Source organism: Spermophilus citellus (assembly GCF_964194105.1).
Source record: "Spermophilus citellus genome assembly, chromosome: 3".
NCBI classification, from domain to species: domain Eukaryota; kingdom Metazoa; phylum Chordata; class Mammalia; order Rodentia; family Sciuridae; genus Spermophilus; species Spermophilus citellus.
The window spans coordinates 232206545-232219773 of NC_138184.1; the positions used below are offsets into that span (position 1 = coordinate 232206545).

The 13229-nt window shown below is 46.5% G+C and overlaps 1 protein-coding gene across 2 annotated transcripts in view; it reads right to left on the reverse strand.

Moving 5' to 3' along the window:
* NCAPG2 (non-SMC condensin II complex subunit G2) overlaps positions 1–13229 on the reverse strand; it is a 59806-nt gene that overhangs the window by 16495 nt on the left and 30082 nt on the right. Inside the window, exons 16-23 of one of the 2 annotated variants that reach the window (XM_081285668.1) lie at positions 12999–13096; positions 9583–9756; positions 4459–4529; positions 4011–4164; positions 3744–3917; positions 2943–3059; positions 2717–2857; positions 2247–2346 (exon numbers count right to left, since the gene is read on the reverse strand). In XM_081285668.1, coding sequence (XP_081141794.1) covers positions 2247–2346; positions 2717–2857; positions 2943–3059; positions 3744–3917; positions 4011–4164; positions 4459–4529; positions 9583–9756; positions 12999–13096 — 1029 coding nt within the window. Of the gene's footprint in view, positions 1–2246; positions 2347–2716; positions 2858–2942; positions 3060–3743; positions 3918–4010; positions 4165–4458; positions 4530–9582; positions 9757–12992; positions 13097–13229 lie in introns of both variants that reach the window. The other variant, XM_081285667.1, reaches the window with a different exon arrangement.

The following is a 13229-nucleotide window of genomic DNA, read 5'->3' on the forward strand; positions in this document are numbered from 1 at the left end:
TTCAGAACCCTGTTATCTTCAAGCATATGTGCCTCATAAACCTAGAACAGAAGAGCACTGATCAGGCCACCTGGCCTCCTGCAGACATGCAGGATACACACAAGGAAGGACATGGCAGGTGCTGGCCTGAGGCCTCTGCAGGTGACAGAGTTCTCAGCACACTGCTAGGCAGCCTGAACCTGAGCGTCTCGGCTCCGAGGGCTCTCCCCAGAAGCTGATCTCTTTAGGATGCCCCTGGTCTGTAAATCAACAAGTACTTGCTAACAGGGAGGGCAGCAAGCCATAGCACCAGCCTGGCCTGAGCCCCCCTGCCCCCGCCTCAGATCCTGCTCCACCAACCTCCTTCACCTCTGCACTCAAGATAGTCTCCCACGGACCTAACCTTCCTTTTCACCTGCGATGGTACTTTTCACCAGGAGACGTTCTCCTGTGAGTCCTGCGGCTTTGGTTCCTGACTCTGCAGAGCGGCCATGCTTCTGAGGCACACACATGCGCTAGTGGGGGCACCTGGATGCCTGTGGCTGGCTTCAGCTATGTCCCAGGAAGACCCCTTCTTTGGTCCATGTCAGTGTGGAGAGTACCATAATCAACACCAACATAAATAACTTCTTAAATTACAATGGTTTCTTGACTGGGACTCTCTCAGGTTAGGAAAAGGTCCAGCCAACTCTAGACTGCAGGTCTACCAGGCTGACCTGCCAAGCAGGACTCCAGGCCTATTTGTGACAGCTGCAGGAGAATGGCTGCACAGGGCACCCCATCTGGGAACGCTGGTTACTGGAATGTGTGGGTACGAAGTTCACAGCTACGGTCAAGTCTGGACCTTATTTTGAGGAAAATGACATCATCATGTAATGAAGCTGGAGACCAGGACTCTACTCAGCTCCTCGGAAAAAAAAGACATTATAAACACTAGAAGTAGTCCTTAGAGGACAATTATTCGCAAATGATAAGTTTAAAAAATCAATCATTCTGACTGTTCAATCATCGAACTCAAGTACAGAACATAGAGCTTAAGAAACAAAGCCACTGACCACAAACAATACTGGCTCTGCTTTAGGTGTGGGCTTTACCTCTGGGAATTCTGAACCAACTCGAGGGCCTGGACCACGTCCCAGCTCCAGGACCACCCAAGCACCAACTCCAGCAGCAGCAGAACGAGACAGGATAAGACCCTCTCCTGTTGTGGGGCTGCATGACCAACGGGCTCCCCTCCAAGCGGCTGCAGTGTGCCCAATGCAGCTTGCCACAGGGAAGGGTTCTCAGCCTCAGCCAGCAAGTCCAGGCCTACACAAATGTCGCCTTCAAATGCTGAGGCTTCCTGGGCCTCAGTCACTCTCAACAGTTGACCCCACGGAGGCAATGGGGCTGGAAGCTGGCTGGGGCTGGGAGTAGGGTTTAAGGGTCACAGCACAAGAGTACTCTTCCTAGCCAGAGACACCAATCAGAAGGTGGAGGGACATGGCAACAACCCCAGATACCAGGCCCTCCAGGGCACATCACAGCTACCATGCTTCCCATACCATACCAAGCACATACCATGCTTCCTACCATTCTCTGACACAGACTCCAAGACTCTGGTGGCCAGGACCTCAATGGCTCAGGTGGCTGCCCTCTCACCGCCTCACTGAGCACAGGAAACTGAGTACCTAGCAGCAGCAAACAGGGTGCCATGTGGCCAGCTGCCATGGGCCACCTACACTACCTATCCTTGGTCCTGTGGGGCATTACACAACAATTCCCAGCTCACCCCACACCAGCAGCACAAAGCCAGATCCTAGCCACCCAGGGCTCTTCTGCCAGATTCCCTACACAGGAAATAAGAAGGGGAGTCGGGATGGGTTGGGGCACAGCATTAGAGCACTTGCCTAGCACGCAAGAGGCCCTGAGTTCAATCCTCAGAACCACATTAATAAAAATAAATACGTAAAATAAAGATATTGCATCCAACTATAACTAATACATAAATAAATAAAAATATTGAAAAAAAAAAGAAGAAGGGTAGCCTGCCCGGCTGTGAAGCAGAGAGCAGGAGCAGCAGAGGCTGCAGCAGTGTGTCTGGCACCAAAAACACCTGTGCACGTCCTGGCAGCATCAGCCAATGAACCCTTCTTTTGGTTAAGCTGGTGGCACCTTTATTTATTGTCACTTGAAAGCCAGAATCCTACCCACAAAGCACAAGAGGGACGGGCAGGGGACTAGTTATGTTGCCACAAATAGTCCTTAGAGGATGGAATATACTGTGCCTGTCTGCATGATTCCAAGACTCCGCTGTAAAAGCTGTATCTGGAACTGGGGGTCTCCGAGCCCAACCAGGACGACGTCTTTACAAACAGTCAGGTAGGTCTGTAAGAGACAGATAAAGTTCACCAGCAGAGCTGTTAAAGAGCACTAACCAGGCGCGGCAGAACTTCTCCTATGTGATGGACCACTTCTCATAAGCCGACACAAAGATGTTTCTAAAGGAATCTCTGTGAGGATACATTCTCATTTCTATTGCCTTAAGAAATCTAGAGACATATCACATGCAACGTGTGAAGCTGCATTCATATTACACAGCCTGGACTTTGCACAAAGGAAAACTCCAGATACTTAAGTGCCACTGTGCACACTTACAAGGACCCAGGCCATGGTCTGCAATGACACATGAAGCAGGGAACACAGCTGTGCACAGAGCACACGGTTGGAGATGGCGCCACGTGCCCAGATGGCTCACCTGGATGATCTGCTGGTAGACAACCCTCTGAAGCTTCAGATGCTCTTCCTCTTGATCTTGAATTAAAGGCAAAACTTTGCTTTCTAGCCAAAACCCAGTGTCTTCCAAGATGGACAGATGAACTCTCCCTTCTGAGCAGAACTGTGCAACACAAAACAGCAAGGTGGGTGGTAAAGAAAGCGCCTCTGAAGGGAGCTGCTCGCACCAATGGGCTGGGGCCGCGCACCTTGACTTGCAGGTGAATGCTCAGCCGGCAGTGCAGACTGAAGGCTCGCAGGGCAGCTGCTTGGCTGAAGTGAGGGGGCTTCCCACCTGGCGACCGCAGAAGTGATTCCAGATCTACCTGCAATGTCACAACCTCAGTGCCACATACTGATTACCACGTCCCCATATCATCCTAAGGCAAGTACCATCAGGATGCACAGGGGAACTAGAGGTACCCAGCTCTGGTGAAGCTGACCTCTGCCGTCTCTGTCCCTGAACATGAACAGCTGAGTGGGCCCGAGAAGCACACAGCTGGCCCAGCAGGACAGGTACACAGGGTGTGCACAGGGCCCCATGTGCCCTGCCCTACCGGGTGCCTGGCTCTGCTAAACTACCACATGGGATAAGAGCAGGGACAGGTGCTATTCACTGCTACAGGAGTAGCCAAGCCAGCCAGGAGGGAGGAAACAGGTCCACAGGGCGCTGAGGACATAAGGAATTCACACACTGCCCAAGGTTCCTAGAAAAACCAAGGACTTCAAGGGAGCCAGTGTTTCCTCCAAGTCTTCCTGGGACTGGCATGCTGAGCAGGGATGACTCACCCACCAAGCCCGGGGCCCCCAAAACCTGGGCAGAAACGCAGGCTTCGAGCAGGTAGAAGGCTCTGCTTAACTCCCCTGCTGTCTCCATGTCCTTGGGGACTATCTTTCTTCATTTCTTTCAGCTCAAAAAATACTACTGCACCATCAATAGGAAAACTTTACATTTTACCTGTCACTGCTACCACCATTCAAAATCACTCAACTCTCAAAGAGAATGTTACCTTTGACATCTCAAGTGCTTTCAAAAGATGGTTAAGTTTCTTCCAGGGCATAGAGAGCAAGCACTCCCTATTCTTTGGATGGGTCAGCAAATACTCCAAGTAAACCAAGGCCAGCTCAGGTTTCGCTGGGCGTGTGTCATGGATTTGCACTTTGCGTTTGGATGCTGGATGACTCTGAAGGGGAACAGAGGCGTTAAGTGGACAATTACAGCTCAAGCCCCCAAACAGCTGTCTGCACTGGCCTGGCTCCAGAGGCCTGACACGCACCTGGGTCTGGGGCCGCTCCCTGGGCAGCCAGTCATCGATGAGCTCCAGGATGTGCCCCACCTGCCCCCACGAGCAGAGGCAGTCCAGCAGGGTGCAGTAGCTCCGATCCGCTGTGCCCTCCTCCTGGCTCCTCAAGGTGGAGACCACACTGCAGCTGGGAAGGCCAGGTTCAGAGAGCAGGTCAGTATCCTGACCACAGTCCTCCTCTAAGTCGCTCTGTGTATTCTGGGCTCACAACACATCTCAACCCAGAAGGTCAGTGATGGCGGTGAGCTGGATCTCGAGCTCTGTACCTGAACCCGAGTGTCGCCACCCCAGGAGCTACAGCGCCCAGACTCCCGAGGACAGTCCTGGTACTCGCCCTCACCTCTCCAGGGCCCACCCGCACAGGGAGGGGCCACAGCATGGTGGCTGACTGAAGCCAGTGACCCGGCACAGTGGTGCATACCTGAATGGAGGGACTGCAGATGCTGGCAGGAAGGACATCAGCATAAACAAAGGGATCTTGCAGCGATCATCCTAATAGCACAGGAAGGAAAACAAAACCAACAGGTGACTGACACCAGGACGTCTCAGAGGCGTGGGCCCAGGACACCTAACGGCCCATCTCCAGAGCTGCCAGTGAGCACTGCAGCAATCCTTCACCATACCAACTCATCCCACTGGCCAGGAGGGAGAAGAGGCCTCCTAAATCAACTAGCCTGCAAGTGACACGACTCCAGGACTCTGTAAATACACAGGCTCCAACTAGGCCCTGCAGGCAGGCCAGTAGCCAGAAGGGAAGAAAGTCCCTGCTGCGGTCCCCAGTGTTCATTCCTTAATTTTTATTCTGTAAATTTTATTTGTTCTTTTTAGTTACACATTAGAGTGCATTTTGGATTCCACTCTTGTGGTTGTACATGACGTGGAGTTTCACTGTGGTGTGTCCGTACACATACAAAGGAAAGTCATGTGAGATTCATTCCATGGTCTTCCCCATACCCACCCCCTCCTTCATTCCTCTGTCTGCTGTGATGTGTTAACAGAGGCTCGCTTTATGCATTTCAACATACTATGCGTACATGGAGTATAACTAATTCTCATTAGGATCCATTTTTGTGGTGGTACACAATGTGGAGTTTCATGGCTTGTGTATTCATATAGGAACACAGGGAAGTTATGTCCCATTCATTCTACTGTTTTTCCTATACCCACCCCCCACCCTTCCCTTCATTCCCCTTTATCTAATTCAAAGAACATCTATTCCCCAGCTCCTTATTGTATGTCAGCATCTACATATCAGAGAGAATACCTGGCCTCTGTTTTTTTGGGATTGGCTTATTTCACTTAGCATAATGGTCTCCAGTTCCATTCATTTATAGGCAAAAGCCATAATTTCATTCTTCTTTATGGCTGAATAATATTCCATTATGCATATATACCACATTTTCATTATCTACTCTTCTGTTGAAGGGTACCTAGCTAGATTGGTCCCATCATTGTAGTATGTTGCATCATTGTAGTATGTAGTATGATTTAAGTCCTTTGGGTATATACTGAGGAGTGGGATAGCTGAGTCAAATGCTGGTTCCATTCCAAGTTTTCTGAGCCATCTCCATACTGCTTTCCAGAATGGTACACCAGTTTGCAGTCCCACCAGCAATGTATAAGTGAACGTTTTTCCCAACATCCTCACCAACATTCACTGTCTCTTGTATTCTTGATTGTTGCCATTCCGACTGGAGTGAGATGAAATCTCGGTGTACTTTTAATTTGCATTTTTCTAATTGCTAGAGAAATTGAAACTTTTTGTCATATATTTGTTGAATGATCATAGTTCTTCTGTGAAGTATCTATTCAGTTCCTTTGCCCATTATTGATTGAGTTATTTAGGTTTTTTTTGTTGTTGTTGTTGTTGTTTTTTGGTGTTTCTTGAGTTCTTTATATATCTTGGAGATTAATGCTCTGAAGTGCAGGTGGCAAATATTTTTCTCCCATCCTGAAGGTTCTCTTCACATTCTTGGTTTGTTTCTTTTGCTGCTTAGAAGCTTTTTAATTTGACACCATCCCAAATATTGATTCTTGATTTTTACTTCTTTTGCTTTAGGAGTCTTATTGAGGAAGTCAGTTCCTAAGCCGACATGATAGAGAGCTGGGCCTACGTTTTCTTCTAGTAGGCATAGGATCTCTGGTCTAATGCCTAGGTCCTTGATCCACTTTGAGTTCAGTTTTGTGGAGGGTTAGAGATGGGGGTTCAACTTCATTCTGCTACTTATGGATTTCCAGTTTTCCCAGCATCATTTGTTGAAGAGGCTGTCTTTTCTCAGTGTATGTTTATAGCACCTTTGTCTAGTATGAGATAACAGTGTTTATGTGGGTTTATCTCTGTGCCTTCTACTCTGTTCCATTGGTCTCCATGTCTGTTTTGGTGTCAATGCCATGCTGTTTTTGTTACTATAGCTCTGTAGTATAATTTAAGTTCTGGTATTGTGATGCCTCCTGCTTTTTTCACTAAGGATTGCTTTGGCTATTCTGGACCTGTTATTTTTCCAAATAAATTTCGTGACTGCTTTTTCTATTTCTATAAAGAATGTCATTGGAATTTTAATAGGAATTGCATTGAATCTGAATACTTTTCGTAGCATGGCCATTTTGACAATATTAATTCTACCTATCCAAGAGCATGGGAAGTCATTTCATCTTCTAAGGTCTTCTTCAATTTCTTTCTTTAGTGCTTTGTAGTTTTCATTGTAGAAGTCTTTTACCTCTTTTGTTAGATTGATTCCAAAGTGTTTTGGGGTTTTTTTGAGGCTATTATGAATGAAATAGTTTTCCAAATTTCTCTTTCAGATGATTCATCATTGGTATATGCGAGTGCAATTTATTAATCAGTGTCAATTTTATATCCTGCTATTCCTGGATTAATTTATGAGTTCTATAAGTTTTCTGGTAGGTTTTTGGGTCTTCTAAATATAAAATCATGTCATTGGCAAATAGGGATAGCTTGAACTCTTCTTTTCCTATTCTAATCCCTTTAATTTCTTTCTTTTGCCTAATTGCTCTGGCTAGGGTTTCAAGGACTATGTTGAACAAAAGAACATGGTAGTGAAAGAGGGTATCCCTGTCTTGTTCCAGTTTTTTCTCTGTTTAGAATGACGTGGCCTTGGGTTTTAACATATATAGATGTTGGGGTATGATCCTACTACCCCTAGTTTTTCTAGTATTTCAAACATGAATATATGCTATGTTGTATATGAACATGAATATTATATACTGAACATGAATGGATGCTGTATTGTCACCAGGCACCCATCAGATCCCACAGACACACCAGAACCAGAACCAGAAGGAACAAAATTCCATGCTGTCATTTCCTTTAAAAACAATAATAGAGCTGGGGTTGTGGATTAACGGAAGGCACTCGCCTAGCACGTGCGGGGCCCTGGGTTTGAGCCTCAGCACACATAAAAATAAACAAATAAAATAAAGGTATTGTGTCCAACTATAACTAAAAAATAAATGTTAAAAAAAAAAAAACAACAATACTAGCCAGGCGTGGTGGTACATGCCTGTAATCCCAGCAGCTTGGGAGGTTGAGGCAGGAAGATCTTGAGTTCAAAGCCAGCCTTAGCAAAAAGAGAGGTGCTAAGTAACTCAGTCAGATCCTGTCTCTAAATAAAATACGAGAAAGGGCTGGGGACGTGACTCAGTGGTTACACGCTCCCGGTTTCAATCCTCAAAACAACAACAAAAAAAAAAAACAAAAAAACAAACAAACTGATGAGCTTAGTGCAGTGGTACACCTGTGATCCCAGATATTAGGGAGACTAGGGCAGGAGGATTCCAAGTTCCAGGCCAGTCTCAGCAACTCAGCTAGACTCTGTCTCAAAATAAAAGTAAAAAGGACAGGGAATATAGCTCAGTAGTAGAGTACCCCTGGGTTAAGCCATAGTATAATCAATCAAAGCAATACTCATAAAAGGAAAAAAATTAACTGTACACTTGGAATCCTGAACTCTCAGAAAAGGAAAACTATTGGGAAATTCTACAAAATGAACCAGAATATCCTTAGAAAACAGTGAAGATTGCCAGGCACTCACAGCTTCGGAGCTCTGAAGCCAGTCTAAGCCTAATCAGAGCACACAACCCAACAGCAGGCAGACACTGCACCAGGCCTCCCGGGGCAGCGGCACCCAGTACTGTGGTGTGCTCGTGGACAGCAGCCTCATTAGAGCTAGCATTACTGCAACAGTAGACACAGCAGATCTTGACTGTTCAGTCCCACTGAGAACACACCTACAGCAAAGATCTTGGCTGGGAGAACAAGAAAATAGTGGATCCTAAAGGGACAAGAAGAACTTTTCCTGAAAATATACATGAAACAAAAACAAGAGAGAAGTTGGGTCCTGATGCGTTGTGTCTTGCCATTCAGTCACAGTGGCCCACCCTCCCCTGACTCCCAGGAAGGGATATCTTCTTTTTTTGGTAGTACTGGGGATCAATCCAAGGGCCTCCCACATGTGACACTGGTTTCTCAGTGTCACATGTGGGTAACATAATTGGGTTTTAGACTTACTGATAAATTTGGCAACTAAGATGACTTGCCTTTGTGGTAGGCCATCTTCATTTCAGAAGCAGAAAAGCTTAGAAACTTGATAGTCCCAGAAACAAGACTCATAAAAACTACACAGCCCCCAGTTGCACATAGTCAGCAGTAAAGCCAAGAATGACGTTTAAGCAGAAAAGGGTGGTTCATAAGACCTGGGACCTTTCTATATTTCAACTATGCTTTCTATATGATTGGGCAAAAAAATATGTTTTCACCTCTTAGATATTTTAAAGTTTGGTTTTGAAATCTGAACTTTGTGCTGGGCTGGGGATGTAACTGTGGTAGAGCACTTGTCTAGTATGCATGAGGCTTTAGGTTTGATCCCCAGTGCTTCAAGAAAGAAAAGAGGCTATTTCTTCCTCTGGAGTTGGCTTACAATCTCCCTTGAATATGCATCTACTTTCCTAAATAAACCTCTCTTTAAGAAAAAGAAAATAGGGCTGTGGATGTGGCTCAAGCGGTAGCGTGTTCGCCTGGCATGCACGGGGCACTGGGTTCGATCCTCAGCACCACATAAAAATAAAATAAAGATGTCGTGTCCACTGAAAACTAAAAAAAAAAATAAATATTAAAAAACTCACTCTCTCAAAAAAAAGAAAGAAAAGAAAAATATGAACTTTCTTCAGAGTGCCAAGAAACAAAAATTCCTTTCATCCCAACAGAAATCACACACATGAAGAGCATGGTGCTTGTAGGGGCTGGGGCTGGGGGATGTCAGCCAGAGGACACAAGTTCCAGTTAGACAAGAGGAGTCAACTCAAAGGTCTACAGCAGCACACGGGACCACAGTTCATATAACGTATTATACGGTAGTCTCAAAAAGCCCTAGTAGCAAATGTTTACATGTTTTTGCCACAGAAAGCAGCTGGTGTGTGGGTAACACACATGTTAAGGCGCCAGATTCACCCACTGCATGAGGCACACATTTCCAAACACCACGTGGACACCATAAATGCCTTGTGTACGAGCTTGGCCAGGACTCACCTTAAATACCTTCAGGTACTCAGGAAGCACAGAGGCGAACTTGTTGACAGTATAGACCTTGGCCTCTTTATTGTTTTCCAGACTTTTATGGATGCTCTTCCAGAGAATCACAATGATTTCTAGTAAACCTGCCATGGATGCAACATCATTCACCGACAGCATTTTGTCCAGAACCTAAGACACAAATACTGTTATTGTGACAGCATCTGACAGCAGGTGTTACAAGCCAAGAGCACTGTCCTCAAAAGACATCTCAGATTTACAGGCCAGCTACTCTGAAATCTCAACAGAACTGGATTGTCTATTTTCGAATCTCTACTAGGGAGGTCAATTTCCTTCAAATGCCACCCAAAAAATAAGTTCTCAATAAACCACATTTAACTTCCTTTAAAGAAACAGTTTACGAGGCTGTGGCTGTGGCTCAGTGGCAGGGCGCTTGCCTCCCACACGTGAGGCACTGGGTTCGATCCTCAGCACCACATAAAAATAAATAAAAAAAAAATAGATATTAAAAAAAAAAAAAAAGAAACAGTTTACATGAGTTAAAACTCTTTTAAAACCAAAGGACACTACTTGTCAACACAAACCCTGAAGCGAATGAAGGAGTGACAGGCTGTGAGCATGCCACTGGCCCTGCCCGGGCCCTACCGGATGTAGCACCACAGCCACCTTCCTCTGTGGCCGGCAGCCCACAGTCCTAAACTGGAGGGACACGTGCTCGCCACCTCCAGCCACCAAGTCAGGGCTCCCTGGTCTACTCTGACATGAAGCTTCCTGACCTCGAGCTGGTATGTGTGGGACCACACTCCTGCATGCTCACAGTGACCCACACATGCACTCTGACGAATTCCCTCCGGCCACGGTACAGGCACCCTGCCTGCCGGCCCTTGTTGCTGCACACCAGAGACCACACTGCACATGGCCGCCAGCAGACACACACTGGTGAGGTCCACCAGCGATCCCTGTAGGAGGCCTGTGCATAACAACAGCAAGACAGTCTGACAATCTGTTAAGTGACCAATGCAGTAATCTCCTTGAAGGAAACTGCCTTGAGATGACAAGGATGAGTCAGATCAGGTTTGGGTTTGTTTGGCTGGTTAGTTGTTTGTTTTGTGCTGGGGACTGAACCCAGGGAGTGCTTTATTACTAAGCCACATCCGCAGCCCTTTTAATTTTTCATTTTGAGACAGGGTCTTGCTAAATTGTTGAGACTGTCTCAAACTTGCAATCCTCCCCTCACTCAGCCTTCCTGTCCTGAGATTACAGGCATGTGCCACCATGCCCAGTCTAGTATTTTGCTAACTACACAAGGATGGGACAAGGGAAAAATTAAATTTGATTAATAACAGTATATAGAAGAGGTAAATGTGGTTTCTACACAAAATTAGAATGCTTTGAAATGCATTCCAGTCAATCAATTTTAAAAGCAAAGAAACCACTAATGGCTTATCAGAAGAATGATACAAGTAAGACTGACAAAATTTTCATTCTGCAAGGGGAGTGAGGGGAGAGGAGGGTCTGTGGGGCTGGGAAGGGTGGTGGAATGAGACAGACGTCATCACCCTATATACATGTATGATCGCATTACTGGAGTGACTCTGCACCATGTGCACCCAGAGGAAGGAGAAGTTGTGCTCCATTTGTGCACAATGTGTCAAATGCATTCTACTATAAAATAAATAAATTTCTAAAGAAATTTCTTTCTGCATTTAACTCTCCTTTTTCCTGTTCCAACTCCGTAGAAAGGGGACAAATTTATTACACAGAGCACTCAGGTTCCTGACAGGTAGGTACCACCAACGTGAGTTTAAAAACATGAACAGGAACATTTATTTTAAAACAAACCAAAGCAGCCCATGACCTAGCACAGCAGCCTTGCTCTTTATTTTCTGCTATCACCATCACCTCCGCTTTGAGAACATCACTTGAGAAACATGCTCAACAATAAAGTTTAGCAGAAGACATCTTTGGTTTTTAGGGGACAGCAATTAGAAAGCCTTAAAAGTTCACCTCATAAATGCCTGCTCTTGACCACAGATATTCTTGGAATAACAATTCCTAGCAGACAAACTACATGTTTTTCCCACAGGCACAATGGAATAGTTTCTAAACCCTTGTCTTTGCTGGCGATGTGGAACCTGACCTGAGGATACAACATGCACATCCTCAATGATGACCAGCTACTGGACTGGGGTAAAGAACCCCTCAGCATGTACAGAGTGAGAATCTCTTGATCACCATACCATGAGATGTGCATTCTCTTTTGCAAAAGTATCTCTATTCCTGGTGCCAGCAAGCAGGTGTCCCCTGGGGGCCATTCCTTCACACCTGGCTGCTCTTTTCCCCTCGGTGCACATCGGGGTTCTGCAGACTGAGCAGCTTGAGACCCCTGAGCTGGCACCTCCAGCTGACTCCATAGCGCCACCTCCCTGGCAAAGCCCCAGCAAAGAGGGAGCCACAAAGGGACTTAAACTCCTCCCCGAAGCGGGAACATGATCCCCACCCGAGGAAGTCACCATGTGAGAATGACATCGGCACTGATCTGTGTGCCTTCTCCCTCCACCACACTTTTATTTTCCTGGACTTTTTTCAGCAAAGAGAAAAGGAAATGTCTGGTGGCCTGTCAGGGCACAATGGGTGGGTATGTTGGGACAGGCTGGTGGAAAAGCCTCCCCAGAGAGGAGGCAGAGCTGCACTTGCCTGCCTTGCCCTTCCAGGTGGGCTCAGATGGCAGCACCGGGAGGGGCCCTCAGCCCAGCACCTGACCACACAGGGACACACAGGCACAGCACCTTGGCACAGATATCTTGAAATTTCCCTCCAGGGTCAGCGTCCTAATCCAGCTGGGTACTATAGTTACCTCAAATTTTACTTTAGATGTCCACAGCTCAAGAACTTGCGTGTGAGCTGCATGTAAGTAAAAGTGTGCCCACATCTGGCTGCTGCTTCCTTCTGCTAAAACAGGGCACTCTGGATTTCTATTAGCAGCTAAAAATTCCCTTTGGCAAATTATACTTCCTACATAAAGCTCATACCCAGAAATCTAGCCCCAGGACATTTCTGGCAGAATCCTATGTGAATGGCTGTGTCCGACACTACCGCCCACCCAGTGTGAACTTGGGGACACCAGAATCCAGCCCATCTGAGCTACATCCAGGTGGGATCAAAACACATAGTGAGGCAGAGGACACTGGCACGAGGTGCTGCAACAGGGAAGGTTCTTCTGCTATACACCCACCCTCACTGCACAGCAAACTGCAAAGGACACCCAGAGGGTCTTTCAGAACAGCACTCGATCTTCCAGAGTAACTTGCTTATCAGTGCTAAAGAAATAAATGGAAATAAAAATATCCCTAACACAACAGCCCAGGGAGAAGACACCCGAGGCAGGAGGTTGGGGTGCCACTTACACTCACGTTCTCCTTCTCCCGCTCCTCAGGGTCCTCCTGCTGTTCCCGCAGTGCCCTCTGGACGCAGGCGTTTAAACAGTGGCGAATAACATGGATCAGCTTGGCTAAAACGTTTACAATAATCAACAATCAACATGTTTCTCCTACAAAATCAATCTTCTCATCAGAGCTATAATCCCAAACAGTGAAACACCTTGAAACAAGTCATCACAACACACGCCAGCGTGAAGCCGCCAG